General features: G+C 35.8%; 1 protein-coding gene across 8 annotated transcripts; it reads left to right on the plus strand.

Moving 5' to 3' along the window:
- The first annotated feature begins 340 nt into the window (after positions 1–340).
- On the plus strand, positions 341–26017 carry Hrb27C (Heterogeneous nuclear ribonucleoprotein at 27C). 8 transcript variants are annotated; one of them, XM_053755830.1, is made up of 12 exons: positions 341–499; positions 2185–2388; positions 6857–7047; positions 8360–8442; positions 9193–9410; positions 10310–10503; positions 12011–12100; positions 13289–13461; positions 17302–17386; positions 23374–23459; positions 23862–23943; positions 24550–26017. In XM_053755830.1, the coding sequence occupies exons 1-12, from the start codon at positions 462–464 to the stop codon at positions 24672–24674; spliced, it is 1569 nt and encodes a 522-aa protein (XP_053611805.1). In that variant the 5' UTR covers positions 341–461; the 3' UTR covers positions 24675–26017. The 8 variants fall into 8 exon arrangements, 7 of the variants coding, with proteins under 7 accessions (XP_053611805.1, XP_053611806.1, XP_053611807.1 ...); XR_008405354.2 differs by lacking the exon at positions 24550–26017 and having other exon boundaries at positions 23374–23645; positions 23678–23898; XM_053755831.1 differs by lacking the exon at positions 12011–12100.
- The last annotated feature ends 176 nt before the right edge of the window (positions 26018–26193 follow it).

Below are 26193 nucleotides of genomic sequence, written 5' to 3' on the forward strand. Positions count from 1 at the left end.
ATAAGCTCACTCTTAGAATGTAAATAAAATCTAGGTATTTCTAAACAACCGCTTAGCAAAAAGAGTTTGGTACCACTACCGAAAAATTAAAATAAAATAATGAAAATATTAAATTTTATCCTGGCAACATTATATACAAGCTGTCGCCATCTTGAGTCCTGTTCAAACCATTTCACATCTCTTTATATATTTTGTATAAAATGTCGTAATTTCAGTTCAACCACGTCAAAAAATTAATAAAACAAAATATAATTGAATATTTTAGTCATAAAAATCAACATTTCAAAGATAATTTTAAGATAATTAAGTAAATGAATTTGAAAGTATCGACATCCATTTTCCATTACTTTTTTTGAGAAAGCGGAAGTGGTTGGTCCGCCATAATCGTTCGTGTGGGTCTGTGCTTGTGTGGTTAAGGTTTCTTACCGGTGCCAATAATTATTTTTAATTAGTAGTAAGTTATGCGTATGAATCCAGACATGGACGATGATGAGAAGGGGTAAGTGTATTAATTGCATAAACTTATAATTCCGGAAGGCTTGTGTTTTCCTTGATGTGGCAACTATAATAGGTCAAACTGCATGTTCGCTTGGTGTGTCGCATTTCACGGCAAGCCAGCGAAGCTCAAGAGATATCAGTAATCACTGGATATTCCTTTCCATGTATCTAATTTTTGTGTCGATTTTTATGTTAAATGCCTAGCTATGATTTTGGTAAGTATTCTTACGTTATATTGCCTTTTACCTTACCGGCTAGCGGCCACCGACCCCAAGCCTCGCCGTGCGACTTGCGTAGCGATCATGGCAGCTACCTATTGCTTTCCCATGGTCAACTCAAAATCCAGAATTTATTTTTTTTTGTTAAATCCTCACGCATATATTTGCATAAACAAGTTTATGTAACTGTTCCTGTAAACTAAAATCATGTGTAAACGTCGCAGCACTACACAAAATTAACCTTTCTGTGACTAATCGCAGCTTTCTCTTATCTGTGAATTCGCGTTAGGGCATTAGTAGGCGAATATTTACTGGAACCATTTAAAATTGAGCGAGTAGGTATTTATAATGAGGTTATTGGAGCAATGTTGGAAGTGCCGCGTAGCGCGATCTTCGAGCCTCGTACGAACGTGCTGAATCATTTGCATATGGTTGCCTAGGTGCTCCGGCATCACGTTTTGGAAGTGAATAAATTCATAACACATGGAAAGTTTTGCAAAGCATGTTATTTTTATGTAAACACGTTCGTTTTCACGCCGACGACGCTTAGCCGCCCGATATTATCACTCGTGTTATTTATTTAGAGTCAATACATCATTGATTACCTACTTTGCTTTTACACATACTTCATTAATAACAATGTTGGCATAGCATAGCAGTTTTAAGGAAAACTATGTATTAAAAATATAAACAGGTCAAATATTCGCAAAAGTAAAGCATTATTTGAGCCCAAAGTGAATGTCACTTTCACCAGACAAGTCTGCTTGCCAACAAGTCATTTGCTACACATGGTATTTTCTGTACCACATGGTAAAAAACTTGTCCTTTGTAACTTAGCATTTAAGTATTAAAGAACTGGAGTTATTTGTTGTATGTACTATTTTCAAATAAAATGGACAAGATTAAACAAATATTCTAATGATACTAATAGTTTTTATTCATGAAAAAATTAAAGCATGTATGCTAAAGTATGTTAGGTCACTGTCACTGTAATCTCTGTAATATGTGTAACACACATTTAATTGTTTTAATTTGTACGATGAATGTATTGATGCTAAGGAGTCCACTATTGACCTAGTTCTTATCAATATGACGTGTAAATAAATTTAAGAAACTGATAACAGTGGCCTGTGTATAAAGCAACCAGAGAGCCATTATGTGATGATTATATTCAATAATAAATTTATTAACATATTTTGATTGTAATTTAAATTTTTATTTTATATACCTAGGTATTCAAAGTTTGCCCAATTTATTACTTACGTACAGATTAAAGTGTGCAATCTCATAGTACATTTGTGCTAATATTAAATAAATTTTATCAACTTGAAAATATTTGATAAATGACAGTATCTATGCCTTTGGATTTGGAAATTTTCCATCAGGATCAATTTACTGAGATTCTTTTGAATGCTTATTTGTTTACAACTAGTGTTTTTATACACTGACCATACAATATGTTCAACAGAAAATTATTCGTCGGCGGACTATCATGGGAGACGTCTCAGGAGAACCTGCAGCGTTACTTCTCCCGCTACGGCGATGTGATCGACTGCGTGGTGATGAAGAACAGCGAGTCTGGCCGCTCCAGGGGCTTCGGCTTTGTGACTTTTGCTGATCCCACGCTGGTCAACATGGTGTTGCAGAATGGACCTCATCAACTTGATGGAAGGTATGTCCCATGTTACCTATCGGTTTGGTGGAATTATTTAAACTTAATTTTACAGTTGGAGTCTCTATTACTGTGTGGTGAAAAAGGACACGGTCTGCGGTCCAGAGACTTCGTCTTCGTGAAGCATGGTGTTGCAGATACCTAATTAGCTCATGGATATGTTGTGATTTAGTGATTTAGATGCTTCGTCTTCTCTACCCTGTCAATATTGCGGGGCAGAACAGGTTTCATCATGGCTACATTTGGCATGTGGTTCTGAGACCACTCCATATCCTCTCGTGGATGTCGTACTGGCCGAAAAAGGGACACATAGCCATGGCAGTTGATTGGCAACATTGGCATTCCCAAGAACTGAAGCCCTGAATCATCAACGTTTTGAAGTTTCTTATGATGACCCCAGGCTTCGCGGCGTCAAAGCCCCTAATGAAACCGGGAGCACGTGAAGATTAGAGAGAGAGAACAGGTTTCATGTAGGTACTTATTTCTTTGACCTCGGTAGGAGATGTAAGATATGTTTTCTGTTTGTAAATCAGCAACAGGTTTAATGGGTCATTTTATGCAGGTCTACAAATTCTTAACTATTATAGTTGTCTGTTATAAATGGCCTCAAGTTCGGATATTAGTTTTCTCGATAAAATTGCCTTCCTTTGTCTTACTTTATTGATTTTCACTCTAACCCACAAGCGAACATGACCTTGATGAGACCGTTAATTTGAACTTCCTTATTTTCTGCCCTCCCTTTGATAAGATTAATAACTTGTAGTTATTTAGACTACGTCCACACAGCCAGTAAAAGTATTCTTATATTTTCCAAAACTATTCTTACTATGTCACTTCATTTAGGTGTTAGGTGCTTAGAATTTAAACATGAAACTCTATCATCACTAAGATCTAAATCAGTTTGAGTTGAATATTAATCACATTAATTAAAATAAGAAAAGCAGTCAATTAAATCTTAACGAGGTTAAATTAATTCAAAAAGGTATTTCAGTTACGTAAACGTATTTTAATGTCACAGTGTCAAGAACGTAAATGTGACCTGATTTTTATAACGCACGCCAAAATAAACTTTCCTTGGAGTCGTTTCTCAGATCGTTCGTCTTTGCTCAATATTTATTAAAAAATTAAACTAATTTATTTCTGAATTGACTTAACCTTGAATTATGTAATCTTTTAATACCTGAAAATATTTTATTAATCGATCAGGTTGTCTTTAAAATTCATTTAAGCTCTTAGAAACTATGAAAATATTCCACGTTTTCACGAGTAAAGTTTTAAATAAACGTAGATTTTCAATGAGTTATAGAGTATACTTATCACCGCATATTTTAACAAGGTCCTTTTTATAGGGCGTAATAGGTTTGGTACGCGAGGGTTGGTAAGGTAGGGGATCGTGCAGAAATGTTTCAAGAATTTGCTTTTACTGTCTTGAAAGGGAAAGTAAATTGCATTGATGACTAGTTTTAATTAGAGATGCACCATCAATTTAAACATGTTTATTAAAAATATTTATAATGCAATGATGTGTCCACATGGTATGAATTTGATCCCTTAAAAAATTTGCTGTTTTTCATACCATGAGTTCATTCATATCATTGCATATTATAAATATTAAAATGCATTGGGGTAAAGGTTAATACTTAGCGTTTTTATAAAACACTTGCGTTTGAATTTCCCACTAACCATATGTCTTTCTCGGTACTATTATGTTACTCTTGATATAAAGTTGACATATCAAACGGAATATCAAGAACAGATTTATGCTGACTTGTCAACTCAATATTAGCTAGGAAGTTAGGATTCTCTATTAGGGACTGTACTAAAACAATAGAGTGTTTTCAGGTTGAATGGTTTTCTTACTATTAACAGTTAACATTTGATCAATACACCTTACTGTGGTCTTATAGCGAGTTTTCACTTAAAACCCTATTCGCTCATAAGTAACAATACAAGGGTGTTATATATTATTCATTCCCTTGCTTAATAAAACTCGTTTCTAAATGTCAAACGAAGAGTCAATGGAGCTTTTCCCACACAATTCCATTCCGCTCTATGAAATAAGCGTTAGTTAAACAGGTTTCTGAAAAAAGTGAATAGAAACTACTATTGTGTACTGGGTCATGTCTGTTCCGGCCGTATATCACTGTAACTTACCTATGTGTCAAAGCAGAGTAGTTTTTAGGTATTTTTCATTCATCATAAAACAGTTTTTTTTTAAATTATCATTCATCAAACATGTATAATCATCGTAGTAGGTAAAGCTACCAAAATACGTTGTAAATTTTCTGTTATTACCGCTGCTAAATATTTCATTCATGGAATTGACAGCACATTGGAATGACAATATCACTAAAATCCGCATTGGACACTATTGGACACGGCATTGTTTAGTAATTACAAACTCGAGGCCACTGTCATAGACTGATATAGCATAGGTACGAATTTAACATTCATTGACTTGATTTTATATTATCTACGTAACTAGTTTTGTCCTCCTGGTCATTTGCGATATCTATCTTTATAAGAAAGAAAATTAGATGCTGCCCGAGGTCTCCTATATATCTAACCCCATTCATAACTACCCTCCTTTTTGACGTGAGACAAGGATAAACAAACACATGTTCTCATTTTTATATCAGTATATTAGTAATATACTAGTAGGGACATAAATCATATAAAGATTATTCAAACTACAAAAAAATTGTTTACAAAAACTTTTTTTTTTGCTAAGTGGTAGTCATGTGCTTAGCGACTCTTTAGCCATTCATTTGTATGTTTGTATGAATAGACAAACAGATAAAAATAATACTATAAATAACACGTGTTATATTTAATCATTGAATTATTAATATATTTTAACAGATTTCACAATACAATTGACACTGACAATAGCAGTCTTCTCCAATAATAATGTTTCAAAACTTCATATATTTATCAGAATAAAATCATTCATTGCCCACGCTTTATATTAATGCAATTTAAGAATTATATGTTTAGTAATTATACCGAAGGAGAAGCGGAAGATTAAGAAAGATATGGATGGAGTGTGTGTGGGAGGATATGAAGCGTATGACAGGAAATATAAACTTAGTAAACATTGTGCAAATGAGGGGGATATAGTAACGAAGACAATGATAATTTTTAGTCATTATACTAAATCTAGTACGTGTTACGTTATATTCGTGCTTTAATAACCCAAAACTAACATCAGGGGGCTATATGAATACTCGTGTTGTTAATGTAGTTTGTAGTCGTAAACGCTTCTCCAATTCCTGAATATTTATATACTTGTTAGGGATTTGTTAACAAAATTGACTTGGGTTTTATAGGTTAAAATATTTGACATTTCGAGTGTGCACTATGTGACTGTAGTTTGGGAGACTGTAGTCTTTGTCAATGTTATTTTATTTTACTGTATATAAACACGAAATAATTTTTGTAAAAATGAAGAATTGCTAGGTATTTGGAAATGTTTTGTTCAAAATCTGTGATTGTGTGAAAAAAATATGGGGATTAATTGATTATATTGTTATTGTTTGTGACATTTTCCATGAGACATGATAATAACATAACAAATACAGTTCAATTTTAATAGAGTTAGGCAAAAGTAATAATACCACCGATGTGATAGATCTGCACCGATGCAGTTGCATTCCATTTATGGCATCAAAATACGCGATCCACATCCAGGCAGTGTCTACGACGATTCAGTCGCCGGCACGTTCAGATGTTTGTGGGACAGCAATGCAGCCAAGCATATACTTACAGATCCTGTGATCTGGAAGTCTACCGGTTTGCAACAACGTTTCTTTAATTAGATTATCTTTCTAGTCAGATAGACCGTAATTACGATTGTTAAAAACTTGTATTAGCATATTATCCTGAACGATTTACATAACTAGTTACGCATTTAACTTAGCTATGTTTTATTGAATGCGGTAGCAGGGAAGCTGTTAAATTACTGTTCAGTATTATTCTGAAATGTATAATTTAAAAATCATACTATATAACATGCTCATTGTATACATAGATTATGTAATTGGTTAATATTACAAATACAGTTGTGTTCTAATTTAGCGGCGGTTTAGCGGATATCGGTAACCTTGCCTGGAGAATCACGCTGAAGTATTTATATTGCACTAGTAATTAAAACACTGCATAATGTTACGGGCCACTCGTCTGATAATTTGGATAAATACACCTGATGACACTGACGAGATTTTATATTGTTCACACCACACAAATTAAGCATATTGCCAAAAGTTTCAAAATTTTATTGTAGCATTACATACTTAGTTCGAATTTATATTTTTTCAACATTAGATGCTTAACACCATATGTATTGCTGTTAATTTTTTTCCCGCATGGGAACTTGTAGTTAAACCAAGTTATGAACTAAAATATATTAAGAAAAAAAAAAAACAAAGTTACAAGTATCAGTATACCAATTCTAACATTTTGTCCGTAGGACCATCGATCCGAAGCCGTGCAACCCTCGCACATTGCAGAAGCCCAAGCGTGGGGGAGGCTACCCCAAGGTGTTCCTCGGTGGGTTACCTTCCAACATCACCGAGACCGACCTTAGGGTCTTCTTCGGCCGCTACGGCAAGGTCATGGAAGTCGTCATCATGTATGACCAGGAGAAGAAGAAGTCTAGAGGTATTTTTGATTTTTTTACCACCTATTTTTATAGAAACTAAAAATAAATAAATTTTATGGTCCCAGATATTTTCTTTCTTAAAACTTTTGCAAAAAATGGATTGTTAATGAAATATTGGTCTAATACCACAGAAAATATATTATGTGGTATAATAACGTTATAAGAAAAAAGGCACTTAAAAAGTGGCATCTTGGTTTGATATGCACAAACAGCAAATATTTTTGCGTATCAGGCTAAAGTCCGATTTAGCCTGTCAATACGTAGATACAGTGTCAATGACATGCCGGTCAATGAACTAACAATGAAGTAGCTCCATAATTTCTTAATTTTGACTGAATTTTGTCACTGACGTCATTAGTATAGTTTTCAAGCCGCATGTCAGTACAGTCGACATAATTGCAAATCCGCCGCTATTACCGCAGGCAGCATGTTTCTGCATGTGCGATTAGCCATACTATCGTGAACATTTATTTACATAACTACTATATAGTTTTGTAAATAAATTGATTTGATTGATTCGAACACGAGATTTTGCCGACTATAGTCTAATTAATAATCCCTATTTAGTTGAAAGCTAATACATACAATATGTACTGAGAATATTTATGCTACATTATATTTTGGAATGTTGAATATACGTGTTTAGTTCTGTTCTGCATATGCATTTGGATTGTCACAGCCGAAAATTTAAAAAGGAAAACGCGAGGAGAGATGTTTTTTAAAGATTTATCCACATCCAGGCAGTGCCGTGTCAGCCTTACATGCTATCGGTACGTTCAGGTGTTTGTGGGAAAGAAACGCAAATTAGCATATAGTTTTTGTTCTGGTGGACATTGACCCTAAAATGTTTGCTACATACATACATGCAAATGCACATTACCATCTGATATCTAATCACGTATTGATAAAATATTTATAGTAGTCAATTTGAATCATCTATGGAAAGTTTGAATTAATGCTTTTATTTATAAAAACTTTTTGTATTTACAAAAATATATGTAATTGAATCTACTAGATTTGAAAGTAGAAATCCATTATAATTAATGCTTTTTTAAATATTTGGGGGGTAGCTATTCCATGTAGATTTTTCAACGGTTGAGCTTCTAATCGATTTTTTTCTTCAATAATTACATAAGACTAGCAGTTGCCTGCCAGCGATTCCTACCGCGGCAAAACTCGCTAGATTAGTCTACATTTCTATACTCATACAAAAATCCCAAATGTCTTCAGTTTGACGTGAAAGGACAAAAAAAAGATCCAAAAAATCCCAAAATTCAATTACATGGATTTCATAATTTTGTTTGGTGCTAGGTTTTGGCTTCCTGTCTTTCGAAGACGAGCTCTCCGTCGAGAGAGTGACACAGGAGCATTTCATCAACCTCAATGGAAAGCAGGTAATTTATTGAAATCATTATGTTATACATTTTATTTTATTTCAAATGTATTGCACAGCTTAAACAATAGACAATAGGTGGACTTAATACCAGTCAGGCATTCTCTGCCAGTCAAACAGAAAAAAAAACATAACTGGTGGTGCTTTAAAAGCTAAAACATTTGCAGGCATCTGGCTAAAAGTCATCTATTTCTTGTGTAATTAGGACAACGACGATGACAAAGTAAAGAAGATAAGAAGTAAAATTTACCTTGGTGTCTGATATTTGACAGTTGGGAAAGAAACCTGGAAAATGCTCAGATGAGTGAGGAGAGTGTTATAGTATTAATTATGTTTAAAAAGACATGCAAGTTTCAATAAATACAAATAATACATGGCCTACATTTGTTACTATTTATTTTAATAACAAAATTCAAATACCGACGTGTTTTTATGGAATTATCATTTGGATATAACACGCGAGTTTATCTGCATGCACTTTACATGCTTACATAAAATATACATGTCAAAGACCATGCTTTCTCCTTAGTGTTGAAGATAAAGTGATCCATAATCTAAGAGTTCCATCTTAGACTACGATTGCACCTTGGCTCTTAGATTAGAAAGAGAGAGTAGATGTATAATCAGTGCTGAATCTTCAAAGTTTCAAGGTTATTTATTCTTTACGCCGACCCGCTTCACAGGCCTGAACAAAGTCGGGAAAATGCTGAGATGAGTCAGAAAGAGTAAAATAGGTATATGTCACATGTAGGTGGAGATCAAGCGCGCCGAGCCTCGCGATGGTTCAGGCAAGCTGGGCTCCGGCGGTGGCGGTATGGGCGGCGGCGGCATGAGTGCCCCGGGCGATGCGCCGCAAGCTGGTCAGTGGGGCCCCCCCGCGGCCCCCATCAACATGATCCAAGGCCACAACGGACAAATGGGCGGCCCCCCGATCAACATGCCCATGGCCGGACCTAATATCATGCAGGGGTGAGTACTGAAAATTATTGAGGGCATTTTTAATCAGGTGAATCCTAATAACATTTAATATCTAATAACATTTTAATGCATTTCATTCACGGTAGAAATTGTTTTACGCCCAATATTTTCCCAATGTCTTCTCAAAGAGACCAAATACACGCGCTTGTTTATGTACCACTTTCTGACTTGGTCTTAAAGAGTCTATTTTGTAGACAACAGTCATTAAAATTATTTATTACTACCATGTTGACACATACAGTACATTTAGCTCATATTTAAAATGTGTCATAAATGTCTGTTATCTATATAAGGTTTTATATGTAGTCAATAAAATTATCCCTAATTAATGACTAAAGCTTTTTCTTTTATGTGAAAGATAAAATCTGAATTTTATTACTGAATGTACTCCCGTTATTCGGATAAGATTGCGACAATCTTAATAAAATACATTATGGTAGGGTGTAGCGTTTGTGACGACATGTTATTATTATGGTTCACTTAGACATGCTCTAGTTACGGATGTTAACCGCTGCAAATGTCTAGAAATCATTTCTAGATTAAAAATATTTAAATAAGTAATTTCTCTTGCTAGTTTTATGGTATTTTCCTTAGTCAAACAGGTCTGATTTTGTCTATGTGAATATTGGAATTAGTTTTGTATGTAGCCAGTATAATCATTTGATAGTAATGCACAAAAAGAAACGATAAATATAAGAAGATGTTTTCTTATATAAGAACATATTTCGTTTTACTTCTATCACAGTATCTGAATTGCCTATCCAATACTTGGGAAACATAATTTTAAACACTATGTCGTTTAGGCTAGCAGATATTCGCGATCGGTGAAACAGGCCCTAAATGAGGATGATGTGATATAGAAACAAACTAATTTGTTACTTGTTATCCAGCTACCAAGGCTGGGGCACCTCCCCAGGGCAGACATCGTACGCGGGTTACGGCGCGGCGGGCGCGGGCGCCGGCCCCGGCAACTACCAGGGCTGGGGCGCTCCGCCCGCGCCGCAGGCGCCCCCGCACGCCCCCGCCTGGCCCGCCACCAACAACTACACGCAGCAGCCGCCCGCGCAGGGATACGGCAGCTATGGTCAGTCTTAGCTATACTTACTACTTATTTTTTTGAACATTTTCAGCAGTCCAGTATAAATTGGAGCATTTCACTATTTGTGTGTTGTACACCTGTGCTTAAAAAAAATTGTTTAATTCTAGTGCTGCGCACTCTTGATATTTCTGCAAATTCGATTGCGGTATGTAGTATGTGAAATGAAAGAACAAAATGCAGGATATGGAAGTGTACGCCAAGCCTATAAGTATAAGAAATGTGTGCGTGTTTTTTAGATATTGTCATTTTGAAGATCTTTTTGGGATAAATTCGATAGTATCTACTAAGACGCCACGCGGTCGCCCAGTTACTCATCATCATCATCATTTAAAAGCGGCTTTCTTTTTGCCTTTCCATTGCCAGTTGTTCTTCTTAATACGCTTTCTTCACACTTACACTTATGAATGGTAAGCAGCCAACTACAGTCCACATCCAGGCAGTGTCTACGACGATTCAGTCGTCGGCACGTTCAGATGTTTGTGGGACAGCAATGCAGCCAAGCATATACTTACAGATCCTGTGATCTGAAAGTCTACCGGTTTGCAACAATACTATATGTGTATGTATTATCATGATGGATGAGATTTTTGGGATTAGGATCATGATCATTCATTTATTTACAATGTAAGTTTGTTCAGGTATCTTGAAACTCACAGATGTCTTCAGTATTTTTTTTGTAAAACTTATTTCACATATACTAAGCAACCTCTACACCACTTGACTTATATTAAACACTTGATTTAAAAAATACAAATATGTAGTGATTTTTAAAGAAATGTCGAAAAACGTAAGATGTCATAATTAACTCGCCGCGCGTCAGTTCGCATTTTTAATATGTCACGAAACAGCTTTTGAATTTGTAGGATGAAATTACAGAGTAATGTGTTAAGAGGTAGGTAAATATATCTTTACGACGCGAAATGGGTCAGGACTTCAGATGATACAAAGTTTAGTAAGCCACCATCCAAAGGTGATCTGTTTACTACGAATATAAATCCGATGCAAGGAAAATCATATATGTAGGATATTTTTTACTTTATTTTGCCCTCTCAAAGGAACGTAATGATTACATTAGCTTTTACATCACGGTCCACTTTCGTGTCTGTTAGGGTTACGTACAAACTTATCTTATACATTGTGGGCTGTGTACGTTGTCGCTGCTGTTGAATAAAATTACTTTTCCATTTGAAGGTTTCGATCATCGCGTCAAGTACTGTAAGCCCATGGAGTGCTAACCCATCAAATCGCACATGCGCCACACAACATTAAATTTCCGGATTTTGGCCCCATGTTTTTCTATGACAGCATAGTCACGACGTGCTAAGCAAAATGGCGGCACCAAACATGTGGGTTTTGTCACGTTAACGCTGAGCACATCGTATTTATATAAACTTTTCTCTGAAAAGCCTTACATAGATTGGTTGGGCTGCGATGCGAGGCATACAAAATGGCGCAGGCAAGATGTTAATGTGGGTTTTTGTCGCGTTAACAGCGAACTACAGCTCAGCGCCGGCGGGCGCGTCGGCCGGCGGCAGCTGGACCAACTGGAATATGCCGCAGAACTCTAACTCCACCGGCTCCGGTAAGCACGCAACTCGACCAACGGTTCACATTAACTCGCCCGACAGTGGAACATCCCTAAATAAATGCATACTACACATATTAGGTAATTCTGCTGTCGTACAGAAAGAAATACTTATTTGTAATATTTTGTCGAAATTGAGTTAAATATTTGGAATCGTCATATTTATTGTTTCCGGATATTTGTGAGACTCAATTTCGAGAAAAATATCAGATTAGATTTTTTTCCGGATGAGTGCAGAATTGTAAACATGGAGTGGTCGAGAACAGCTTCAAGGTGCTTATCCACTGGACATAATTGATGTGCAACATATTCTCGTTCCCTTTCTCTTATTTACTTGAATAAGTGATAAGCGCGATAGATTATATCACTTTCGTTTATTCGAGTGAGCAAAATATGTTGCGCATCAATATTGCGTTGAAGGATAACGTCTCTGAACTGATTTCTATCATTCAATGTTTTCCTGATCGATTATAAAGGTCGACTTGACAGTCAAATGCATGTCAAGGAGTCCCAGTTAGCGGCGAATTTGCAATGAATCTTGGGTTGATGTGCTTGACCAAATGCCCGGTGTATACACGTGTTTGACAGTTTTAAATGTGTAGTATGTATTTATTTACGGATGTTCCACTTTCAAGCTACTGAGCTGACTAATGAATCGATTCGTATTACGATGTCGTGACATATTCAAATTATATTCCATAGTTCTGAGAAATCTTGTTCCAAAAGTATTCACCCGATTTAATGTGAACCAAATCTACTGTAATTTGTGACGTAGTAGATATAAAGTTTTGAGACTTGAAATATTTAACTTAGTCATAGTGGTGTAGTGGTTTAATAAGAAGTATAAAATATGTAGTATTAAGTATTACTGGCGCAAATACTTCCCTTTCTGTTTCCAACCACATCTGTCACTCGTCAGTTGTATTCCTTGTCAAAGGCCGACCGTTCAGCGGACGTTTTAACCAAAAAATGCGGTAATAGAAGCTGTTAGTAGTTTTCATAGACCACCATGCTTAATAAGCCCTAATCGTTAGGAAACCTGCCCACTGGTTGACGATTCAGTTCACTAGTGTGTATATGCGATTACTTCCTAGATGGTGGTAGGTATAATCTGACACCAGTGTTAGCAATAGCATATTCGTTAAGAAAGATTCAAAAATATAGGCGTAACATGTGGTTCCACAGGTTCGTACGTGCCGCTGTCGGAGGGCGGCGAGATGTACGGGCGCGGAGGGGGCGCCGGGGGCACCAGCGCGCCCGCTCTGTCGGGGGCGCTGTCCTCGGCGGCGCTCAGCAAGTCCTCCTCGGCGGACTACTCCACTTACCAGCAGTACCCGCCCGCCTACCAGCAGGACCAGGTGCGTTACTACACTGACTAACAGGACACGAGCGGAATGGAGCCGAGTGCCTGCTCTGGAAATATTTTTCATATTTTTAGGATTTTTCATTATTATTATTATACAAACGACCTTAATTACACAAGTTATAATAAGTTTAAAATAATTCTAATTAATGTGTTCAGTTAAAATTTAATACAATGTTTAAAAAAATGGCAACACTTGTCGTCTTGTTAAACGTACAGATTGACAAAGGGCAATAAGATTGCCAAGCTGTATTAATGAAAACTTAATTTACGATTGTGTTCATTCTGATAAATGTATAATCTCAGTCCGTTTATAGGGATTACCCAACAATTTGAAACAGTGTTTATTGAAACAAGACTTAATGTATTAAATATTTTCAGAGCAGTCACAAAGCTATGTACTTTACACAAATAATTTACATTAGTACACACGGTCTGTCCTATTTGCAACAGGTGAGTATAGACAGGCCGTTAGTCGGATAAGTAATATTGGCCAATTTTACACTAGATGATGACTGGATTAAAATGGTTTTTGTAACAGATTTGTAATGCCAATCTTACTTCGCCGAATTTTACATTATTGTAAAGTCTACAATGACATGAGTCTTTGATTTTTCACCAATATTATTGGCTGCTATATTGCAGAGCCTGATTAAAGTCACTTATACAATTTTTTATTAAGAGTCATGTCATCCTGTTGCATACTTTAGAAAACCTATATTGAAATGAACATAGAAGAAGTTTATTTTTTCTAATTTGTTTCTACAACTTATTTATGTACATTTGTTTCTCGTTCGATATAAAATATTAAGTACTTATCTCGATCGTAACATTGAAAGTGAGGATGAGGATTCTCAACTGAACTGAAATCACATTGAAACAGTATGTTTTTAAATATATCTTCAATTTCAGTTTTGAATGTATGCTTGTGATTATATTGAACTGTGACTCATTGCAAGATATGATTCACTAAATTGCACCATCAAAATAAAGAATTATATATAATTATGGAGAATCACAGTGATGTATTTTCGCATTCATACTGTATGGACGACCTAGCATGAACCATTAGTTCAATAGCTTAGTAAGGGCCATTCACACTAATTCCGTTCACATATTTACTAAAAAAATAACATCTATCACAACATTTGGAATATTACTGTGAATGGTTCATACTATAATGAAAATCAGGAAATCCAAATTCGGTGTCGGTTTATGGTTTTTGCTAGGTATCGAAAATAGACAAAATTTTTGCTAATCAAACTTGCGGAATGCCGAACATGTTTTTTGTGCCGACCGTACGTAGTTAACCGACGGCGTAACAAAATATTTGTTCGTGAGTTAACATGCTTTCCAACTTGTATGTTGAACCCCGATTGCAGTATCGTGTTTCAATACAACAGATAACATGTATAGTAGAATTTGTATTTTAGAATCAACATAGATAGAAACTTAGAGCTTTTTATCTTGATGATTATTTGATGGTTCCGATTGCGAAAAGTATAACAGTTGCAACTCATTTAGTCTAGTCATCCAAATGACTTGCATTTTAAGCTCGCATATAGTTGCCACGGTATTGAGTAAATGTATTGTTTCACTCCCTTTCAAACTCATACTAGTTCGCTCGTAACACTTTCTAATACCATTACATTTAAAAGTTTATTTCACCAAGTCGTGACTTGAATCATTAGTGCTATCTATAGAAATGCACTAGATAAAAAATATTTGTTCTGTGCGAAAGAATGATTGCCAGATAGAACAATAGGAAATAATTCAGATGTTTGAAACACGGTCTGTGTCAATGGGACCCTGTGTGAAGTGTTACCGCTATGTCGGCGCCTAACGGGCACATGCTAATGTTGTTAATGCGTTAACATCTGCCCAGGTTCTGTGTTATGGGAATATGTCCGATTGAAAGCAATTTATATTGATTTTCATAAAAACTTGAATGTATATGGAATTTAAAAATATTTCTAATTTTTATTGCTTTCCATTTGACATCAATTTAATCGCAAACAACCCATGAAGTACTATATCTTGGATTCAAAATCATTCATTAGTTTAGACACATTAGACTTTTTGTTTACCGAAATTTCATCTGGTTTTAACCAATTGGATTCAAGATATTGTATGTTAATTCCATTGCTACCGATGCGTCAACCTAAAGTACAGCCAATTTGACTGACATTGTTTTTACACAATTATTTGCTCTACCCTCGGGGCTTGCATCCTACTTTCATCCCAATCCCCTCGTGTGATCGCTTTTTCTTTGATTTATCCCGCATCTTTCCCGAATGCCGTGGTTTGGATATGTACGGTCGCATGAATGACTTTGTGATTCCCCAAAATCCGTTTGCTAGTGTGAATGATAGGTGTAGCGAATGATTTCTGGCTCGGTTCCGACTGTTATCAATTTGGTTGTACTTGCTCGGGCTGTTTGCGACCCGTGTGAATGAGCTGGTGACTGGTACCACATTGGTGAGCGAGCGAAATTCAGCGAAATCTACAGAGCGCGATACATCGCGGCTGAAATGCAGCATGAATTTAACTTAGAGCCATTAGTTTGCCTCCCTGCATCTGTGTGTCGTGTTCCGATTGCTTGTTATACCACTGTAAGGATGACGCCCACTTCTGTGCATGTTTTCAGTGGCGAGATTCAATGTGCGATGTCTTTTTGATTTTGAGAGCTATGCTGCGGTTCATAATGACGCGGCGCTCCAATAGTCTAGCCGCCCTTCGAGAATCAATACAGTCGCACCGCTATCCATAGTGAAAAATCAAGAAGATTAGTGTTGTTATCAAGTTTCGCTGAAGGTCTCTCATCACCGCCCGCCGCTCCCCTTCCACTGTACCCTGCCCCCTACCCCCTACCCCCGATCCCTTCCTGTCGCCTCCGACTTCTTCATGATGCCCTTGGGGATATTCACACGCTTTGGTCCATCTTCACGCGCTACGCTACTTACATAAATCTGCTAAAGATCCGACGTTGTGGCGAGTGGGACTTTATGTCGTGTAATTCTTCTTTTCCAGTTGGTCGATCAGGGCCCACAAGAGTGGCTCCTCCAGAAAGACAATTAAAGATATGGGTGGGTTACGGATGAGGGAATGTCGCGAAACACTGGGATTTTCTCACTATGGACGGTTCGGTTATTGCGACGATCGCGCGCTCATCAAAAAGTCATCGCATAGCTAGATATATATATATATATACATATATGATAAGCTTTACCTTAGTTCCATTCGATATTCATATTGCATTTTGTAGCCGTGCGAGATGATTCAATCGGTTTGTTTCATCTCTTACACTTGTAAATTGGCATTTAAAGTACAAATTAGTAAAATTTGGATTTTCTCATATTGTTACAGGTTCATTAATAGTTTAATTTTATCGTTAAAAATAATATTAAGAGCTGTACTTTAAGTGTTCAGAGATAAATCTACTATTCTGTTAATTGTAACCTGCTGAACATATTTAATCAAATTGTGTAAAAGATCATGGGGGCATCACAGAATGCGGCCTAGTTGTAGGTAACGCGTTGAACTTTATAATTATGCTAATAAATGGACTTCTTGATGAGAACATCTCGGCCTCATTTCGATCCTCCATGACAGCCGGCGCGCGCACTCGAATACTCTTCAACTCTTTCCTGCGTCCAAAATTACACTTATTTTAATATTAAAATAACGTTATTTAGATTTTAAAATGATATTGATTCGGCGCAACAAAATTGACTTCAAATTAAAAACACAATTCCTCAAAACAAATCGGTGAACATAACGAATGCGCGCGCCGCGACCGGTGTGGGTATACGTGTAACGTGTGCGGGAATGTTAGGGGTCGTCGTACGGCGGCGGCGGGTCGCGCGCGTACGGCGCCGGCAGCGAGTACCACGCGTCCGCGCCCGCGGCGCAGCCCCCAGGTGTGCACCACCCGCATCACGCGCCCAAACACTTCAACGACTTTAACAAGGAGTGGCCCGCCGCGTAATGCAACCCGAACACCCACACACTGCCCTCGAACTGCGCACCGACCTACCGCCTGAACACCCTTCACCGACGACATTACTTTTACTACAGCACTACCGTGGTTATGCATTATTGCTTCCACCATAATGTTGCCCATTTTTACTAAGCAACGATCGAGATATGTGACATGTGATGGTTTTATTCGATTCGTTATGCGCAGGCGTTCGGTCGGTCCGCAGCGAACGGTATATCGAATAATTTGACAGCTATCGAAACTTAGACATAGCCGGATCACGACTACCAATTCTATATCGTTATACTTCCACCTTGTATCGTTTAGGCCCCTGACTTTTTAATAATGTTAAAATTATAGTATTTCCATGCACTTAGATATACAAACGTTTTTATATAAAAGTCAATTTGTTACGACACAAAACGAACGAGATACACTTAGTAGAAGTACTCAAGTAACGGAGTAATTTTATAACAATGCAAAATAATTTAATATCAAACTAAAATAATTGACTGTTAGTATAAAGAGCATAAACATTTTTTGAGCCCCCACGGGCTTTATTTAAGTCGCCTTTGACTACATTAACACAAACCCACACGCGTAAGTAAGTATGTATAATTTTAATACTAAAATATAAAGTGTAGATTAACAATGACAATCAGGTTAGATTGACGTAGGGCTTGTCTATCGTTTGATAAGCAAAAGTTGCAACTAGGCACCGCGCTATCTCTGAACGCTACGAACCAATGATATTACGTCGCTATATTGTGTTCGGTATAGATCACAAAGTGGGTTCTTGATATTACTCGCCCGAAAGATTTCGCGACCCCTCCTCTTAACAGAAGGATGAAGGACGTGTACAAAATATGTACACTTATTTTTTCTTTGCTTATTTTCATTGGATGTGGGCTTTTTATGAAAAAGTTTTATTTTACTCCATTTTTTTCAATTTTCTTTATTTCTTTTTCGGAGTTTTTTAAAATGATTTCTTTTAATGATATCGTGTACCTATTGTTGTTTGGGATCTCACTATATCGCGTAGTGAAGGATCGCTTGTAGTGTAGCGTACGATACGCAAGCCGAGTAGAGGCGCGCGCGCGCAGTACATACTTGTACGAACGCGAGCGGACCCGCGGGACCGACATTTGACAGACACTGTTAAACAAGGCCAACTTAGGGAAAATGACCTAAAAGAAACTAAACTTAAGCTAATAACTTGTATAAATATTTGGTATATATATCGGTATGTATGTTTAATATTAGAATTTTGGTTATTTACCACCCACTAGACTTAGGAAAATGGTAGGCATATAATGAAATAATTATGTGTTAATATTTAACAAAACATAGTATGACTGAACGTGATTATATTTTTTTAATTTTCCCATTTTTAAAAAAGGGATCAATTCTGTATAAATATATTCGTAATTTTAATTTGTTTTCTAATATGCATTTTAGTTTTTTATTGCAATTTTAAGTTGATATAATGGGATTTATACTTTAATGAATTAAATTTACCTGCCAAATTGTTAACTGGAGCAAACGTTAATGTTGTATGTGTTAAGTAAATGAAGCTCAAGCACTTTAGGATATAGAGTTCGGTATCGAGGGCCGCCACGCGGCATCTTCGCACCCTTCGCCTGACCACTGTATATATACTTACTTGTGTGTAAAGCATAATTTTAATCAATTCTCTCGTCACATAGTTTTAAAGTTTTAATTTATGTGATTGCCAAATAATTTTAAAACTGTATAGAGCTTTGACGGCCGGCCGGCCTCTAAGTTAGTCTTATCATACGACGACGCGGCGCGCGGGGCGCTCGCCCGCCTCCGTTACAAAGTGAGTTATAATTTAAAATAACATTGTTAGATTAAATTTAATGTTAGTCTTTTACTGTACTATATCGCTCAATCATTTGACCGATCGACTGATTAAAATTTTAGTGATAAGCTAAGTAATGAAACGCGGAGGAGCCGGCGGCGAGCGCTCGGCGCCGACGCCTTACATTATTTGTTGTAATTATCTTAGAGTTTACTATACGATAGACTGCCCAGACCGCCTGGACGGGGCCTGTTCCTTTAATTTTAATGAGTAATAGTACCGCCGCCGCGCGATAAGATTTGTTAATAAATGTTTTAATAGACAAATTGTTGATGATTACATTGATGCATAATTTGAACGTTAGAATAGGGTTATTTAAGATCGATCCATAAGTATAATTTATCTATGAGGAATATTGTGAGGTATATAAGCAAATTTATAAGAAACGCGGTCCCAGGCGAGGGGTGCGAGGTTCCAAATTAACGGTAAAACATAGAGACACGCCTTTACATTGTGATGTTCATAGATACGCGGAAATTTGAACATTTACTATAGTTCTATATATACAGACTCGACTGAACCAATCAGTATGTAGTAATGAGACTCGTACCTTATAACAGTAATTGAGTAATGTTACTAAGGCGGTGCCTGACCGCCCACTAGGTTATCGCTTCGTTTACTCGTTCTCGTTCCTATGTTAGGTTAATTTGTCTATTCATTCCTCGGTTGGTAGCCGTCTGTAGGTTCGTTTCGTTTCGGTCGTACGTTCATGTCGCTTTTAATATGCATTTGTTCACATTAACCCGCTCACCGCTCAATACGCGCTCTCGGAACGCATATCAGAATCATTTTGGTTAATTATAACTTTCTGTAGGTTTAATGTACAACCACCGATATAATAAAATTGTTCACACCTGTTTTAATATTAGGAAATGATGCCTTACAAAAAGTTAAGTGAATATATAGACGTTTTATATTATGTTAATTTCAGTGATATTGATTAGCACTAAGGTGTAAGATTCGGGCTTGAGCCCGCACTCACAAACCTTCGGAACAATTTAAGAACTTAGTTTGTAAAGAAGCATCGTGGCAATGTTCTAATTAACATAAAGAGTATAATTTATTTAAATAAAATTATAATATGTATTAGAAATTTTAGATTTACTCAACATTAAACTTAGTGCAAATTATTGTGAAAATCAATTGAGACTATTTATATGGGTTTTTAATTATTATTATATAGGAGACATAAAATATTGGATGAATTTATTAATTAAAATAGTTAGCAAATTACAAATACGGTAAGACTCGTTAGAGGCTCGTCTGTCAAATGTCGCCTTGCCGCGGGCGCGCGCGCGGCGCCTCGCGTCCCTACTGCGGTCTCTCTCGCACTCACGGCTCCCACCACATAACTCTACACTCTACACTATACACTCGTACACTTAGCGATGCTAAAATATCTAATTAGATAATATTTTGTACAAACCGTGAGTGACACAAACGTCTTTGAAATTTAATACTACACTCGATAATATCGACATAAAATTTACACTGTATCTTAATAAATAATGTTTATGAAATAATATTTTAATCATGGCTTAATTGTAGTACTGTTGTGTAGTTAACCTTTCGACTCTTGTTTGTAATACTTTATATAGTGTACGCGGTTTTTATATGTGTATGTTTATTCAGTAGGTATATAATGGTAACATGTTTGTGTAAAAGTGTATTTTGGTATTATTATAACTAACTTAGCCGCACACAGCGCGGGCGAACGGCTCGCGCCGTGCTTAATATACATTAATAAATTTATTATCGTAATTGACTAATTATGCAAGACCCTTAGTGTTAAAGTTAGATTAGCAACAACTCTTTTTAAGTTCACCTTGAAGTCGTCTTAATAAAATTAAATAATTTGCATTTAAATGGATCGGCCTCCAACTGTCGATGGTACTGTTAGTCCTCTCGAGACTTACTTTAAAAACAATGCAGGTATTATTAATATAACACCTCATATTTATATCTAGAATTTAATATAAATGTAATTATTGAACCCATTTTATCGTAAAATAAATTGCACAGGCTTTACATTTAATTATAACATTAATTATTATAAAAACCTAGGGCAAGTTGTTATTTATTTCTGTTAAAATGAAAAATTGATGTTGATTATTTTTTAAACTATATTTTTCTTTATAGTGGATTAAAGTACATAATTCTCGATCGAATAGATTACAAAAATGTTAGGTGAACTATTGACTGATGTACAATATTTAAAGTAATTTACTTACGCAGTATATAAGTTTACTTTACTCCGCCCTTATAGGGGGCAGGTATATTTATACAGACATGTATTAATTTCCTAAAATGTAATTAATTGGAAGCGGCGTCCGCGACCGAAATCAACTAAGCATGTTACAATTGTAAGACTATTATCTAGATTTGTTATAATCTTATAATGTGTAATCTACTATACTTAGCCCTAAAGAGAGCGTAATTGTTGCGTGCGCAGGGCGGGAGGCGACGGCGTGCGCGGTGCGCATGCGCACGCTGCCGCCTCGCGCTACACTTACTTTATGTTCGTTATATAAAAAGGAAAATTATGATAGACTTAACCGATCGTCCTTTTTTTACATTATCTAATGATAATTAGTTAATTACGGTTTTAATTATTAATTTTAACCGAAACACTATAATTAAGAAATGCTTGTACGTGTTGAATAATATTGATGTAATAAAGTACTATCGATACATTACACTCTGAGGTCTTTCGAGTTAGAAATTATGCATTATTCATATTAGGTATTTTGGGTATATATTAGTGTTAGATTTAACTGGTAACATAAGTATATGTAGTTGTAATGTAATGGAAAGAAACAGTTTTGTCGTAGTTTCCTATAATTAAGCTTCTTCTATATTAATGGATTAAGTAATACTTCTGGTTGATTAATTAAAATATTAATATTACCACTGCAAATATTTGAAATATCTTATGATGAAATATATATCTACTTTAAGGACATTATAAAACGTAGATAATTAAAAGAAATCAAAAATTTCAAAATATAACTGGCATTTTTAATATTACTCCCATTCCCAAATTAGTTTCCCTAATAGAGTTATCATAATTTTTGTTTTTATATCGAAACATGAAGTCCATAAAGAGCGGTCTTAACTACCCCCAATAATAGTCTTACACTTAATCTCAAAAATCATATAACTCCACAATTAAAATACAAACAAATCGCGATGTCATCTTAATATCATAAATACCATTAATAAATTATATTTCTTCTATTTATTAGTACATATTTATACTTTGTATGTATTTTTATATTTCTACACGTACACCATTCATCCATTTCAGTAAACTGAATTTTCAATTCCAACTGGAATTATAAACTTGAGGATATTTACTTATTGTAAATGTAACTTCGATTCAAGTTCTAAAATAATGGATTTGATACAATTTATGAAAGTGACTAAAACTGGATGTGTGATTAGTGTTCTGAAATTTGACACTATATTTTAATTGGCAACTGTTAGTCATACCGTAGCCAATCAAATGGTATTTTTAAATTTCCGAACACCATTGACAAAATAATGTTTTAACCTCACCTCACCTCCAATTTTAGAGTACAAGCTGAAGTGTGATTTAAATACAGTTTTTGTAAGTCTTACTGTATTCGTCAGAGTCAAAGGTTAAATACCCAGTGAAGAAGAGAATGTCCTCTTGTTTATTACTTAAAACTTCGTAGCTAGTTGCTTCTTTCTGTTGTATGCTATCTCCTTGTAACTTGACGGTATCGTGGGGAAAGACTTCAGGGAATTTTTTTATCTATAGTTGTGTTAGTAATTTAGTTTCTAATTACTTTCAAATAGCGGTTTACAGTAAAGTTTCTTCTTTTAATTGTATAACCATGCATTGCCTTAGCGAGACAAAGACACAACTCGCAGACCGAGATAGCATAGATAGATATGCAATTGTTTTGACAGTTTCTCCACTTACTCTAGAAACAGACTTCTCCTTGATACCGAAACAAGCATCTTGAGGGATATGATACAACTAAATCTTGATGCATGTTCTAACACTCATTGTACGGCAGAGGGCGATGGTGTGGGCAGCGCTACAGGAAGTCCCAAGTTCTTGAACATACCACAGATGAGCGATGCCATAGGATCACCGCCACAGGTCCATAGCTAAATAACATTATCAGATTTACGTAGTTCAGTCTTTGGAAAGGCTGTCTAAAGCTACATAGTAAAAATTAAATTAATATTATGTCAGGGCTCCGCGGCGTGACGAGTTATTTAATCCGTCTCAGTTGCACACCTTACGTGCGACAGAAATGGCTTGCTTCTTTGTCGCACACGAGCTGTATGGCGAAGACTGAATACGCGTAATATAAGGAATATAAAGGATACCCACACTGATCGTTTAAATGTTCTCCATGTAAGTTCGACGTCAAGATGTGCGTAAAAATGTTGTACACTAGTAAAAGTAAAAACACCATGTGATAAAAGTAAAATTACAAAAAAGGTCCCATTAAAATATAGAAAATCAATTAGTACAACCGTAATATTTCAATATCAGGTACCGATGATATACTGTGGCGGAATGGTGTCTCCTCAACCTTCGTTTTGTAACGTATCAGACATATCAGCTTCTGTGTCAGGTCTAATAAATACTTATTTAAAATCATTAGGACTAGAATTCATTAAATAAAAATCATGAGTAACCGAGCATGAGAATCAAAGTAGCGTGAATTTGTGCTATATCAGTCACTATCACGCATATTTTTAGTGTAGTTCTGTTCGCATAGTGAAACGTTAAAAAACTAAGTGTTATACATTTATGCGTCTAGAAAGAGGTAGATATGGTATGACGTGCGCTTAGAAATTATAGGTGTAGGATCATATGTATAGGACTATGAATAGATTGGCCATGGAAAGTAGATTCAATGGTAGAATAGATTTATGCTGTCGAAACAATCGTTCATTATATTGATAGATCATACTGTGTCATCTAAAAATACTTGAAATCAAGCCCAAATGCGCACTTAGTTGTTTGACTAGGCCCTTCCAAAGGAAAAGTTATGATCTATCAATAATAAGGTCTAGCTCGGGTGAGTGGAAGTGGTGCGTGGTGCGGTAAGTTTACATTTTATTTTTTCTTGCATCTTTGTACTTATATTACATTAACATTTAGATCAAATGCTTTTAATTGTTGCTTAATGCATTAAATAAAAACTCATATTTACAAGTAATCTTTTGGCATACAGGTGATGATTATGAATACACCGGGGGCTCGGGTGATGGCTACCAACGGTCATCAAAACGGAGCTACCACGGGACTTCCTCTAGCGGCACAGCATCGGCATCGTCCTACCATCCATATAGGCGTTAGTAATTGAATATCAAACTCCTATCGACGTATGCGAGCCTGGTATTTCGATTGCCAAATACCATTGTTTATTTCATAATTTCGACTGTTTTAATATTTAAAAAGTCCAAACATGTTTTACAAATGAAATAGGCAATGTATTTGACGTTACTAAACGTCTTAAATGCTATTCGGGTAGAGTAAGTTTTCTTACTGCTGGCAATAATTTATATCACGATTCCCGCCGTTTGTCCATTCTCGTCGACCTGTACGTAATTGTATATTATTGTAACTTTAACGAATGCAATCATTGAGTTTGTAAATGGTTTTTGGCGGAAATAAGTCTATAAGAATCGATTCTACCTTTCCCAATGTATTTTTGATATGTTTTTTACTGACAAAGTTATATTTGGCAGCTCTTTTGACTTAGATGTTGCCAGTGATTGGCAAAAATGACCAATATTTCTCTAAACCACGCGGACCTCTGAAGGTTTTCTTATAAACTTCTTTCCGTTATATTATTAGTTAGTACATAGATTTATTTTTCTTTTGGACATATTTGTGTAGTGTGGGATGATACAGCTGAGATATCAAAATTGTAAGTTGTAACCATCCATGCAAATACTAAATTGTGCTAATCGGCTCGGCTCTAGCTCTCTTTGATGAAGTGGTATTTTTGCATTAATATACCGTGACGATCATCAGATGAGAAAATGTGTAGAATTGACTCATTTATCTTTTTTTTTTTAAGTTTGCACTATACATTTTCCTTCGCATTCGACATTTACAGCGCTCTTTCTCACGAGGTTTGTTGTATTATCAAATATTGGTCAAATGGCCAAAATATGGTCAAAATGGCATACCACAAGCAGATTTTTTGAGATCGGAAGGCCTAAAAAGATGAATTTCTTTATGAAAGCAGTTCAATCATACTCGTACCTAATTTAGTGATAAGTACAGAAATCGTATTTATATACGATAACTATTTAAAACTTTCTACAAAATTAATATTCAATAGATATTGTACCGTTTTAAACTGGGGGATTGACTCACAAAACCTTGTTTTGGCGCAAACCCGGTTGTGTTTTCCGAACAAATGACTACAGATTCTGTAATTATATAGTTGTAAGCAATGTATGCTTACGTCCTCAATGAAATCATGGATCGTCGCGCCTTCGACTTGCATTTATGACTTAAATTACAGTGTAAAAGCGGGTGACTTAATTTATAGTTCGTGATTTGGTATGATTCTTCTCTTATACTCAATCTCATTCCTTTAAATCTTGCGTTTTCAAATAATTTTCACATTGTTCGCTCTTTGACACCTGTATTTTTGTTTACTTGAATAAAAGTACTACTAATTTTAAGTTTTATTTAAATTTACTGAAAGACTGGCTAGTTTGTACAATCCTATCCTTTGGTGAAGCTTCTGTTGGATATACCCACACACCTAGCTAGGCTCCGTGAAATTAAAGTCCAAAACACTATATTTTTATAATAAACGATTTTATTTTTGAATAATTTTAAATTACATTTTATAACA

This window comes from Plodia interpunctella, chromosome 15 (genome assembly GCF_027563975.2).
Source record: "Plodia interpunctella isolate USDA-ARS_2022_Savannah chromosome 15, ilPloInte3.2, whole genome shotgun sequence".
Lineage (NCBI taxonomy): Eukaryota > Metazoa > Arthropoda > Insecta > Lepidoptera > Pyralidae > Plodia > Plodia interpunctella.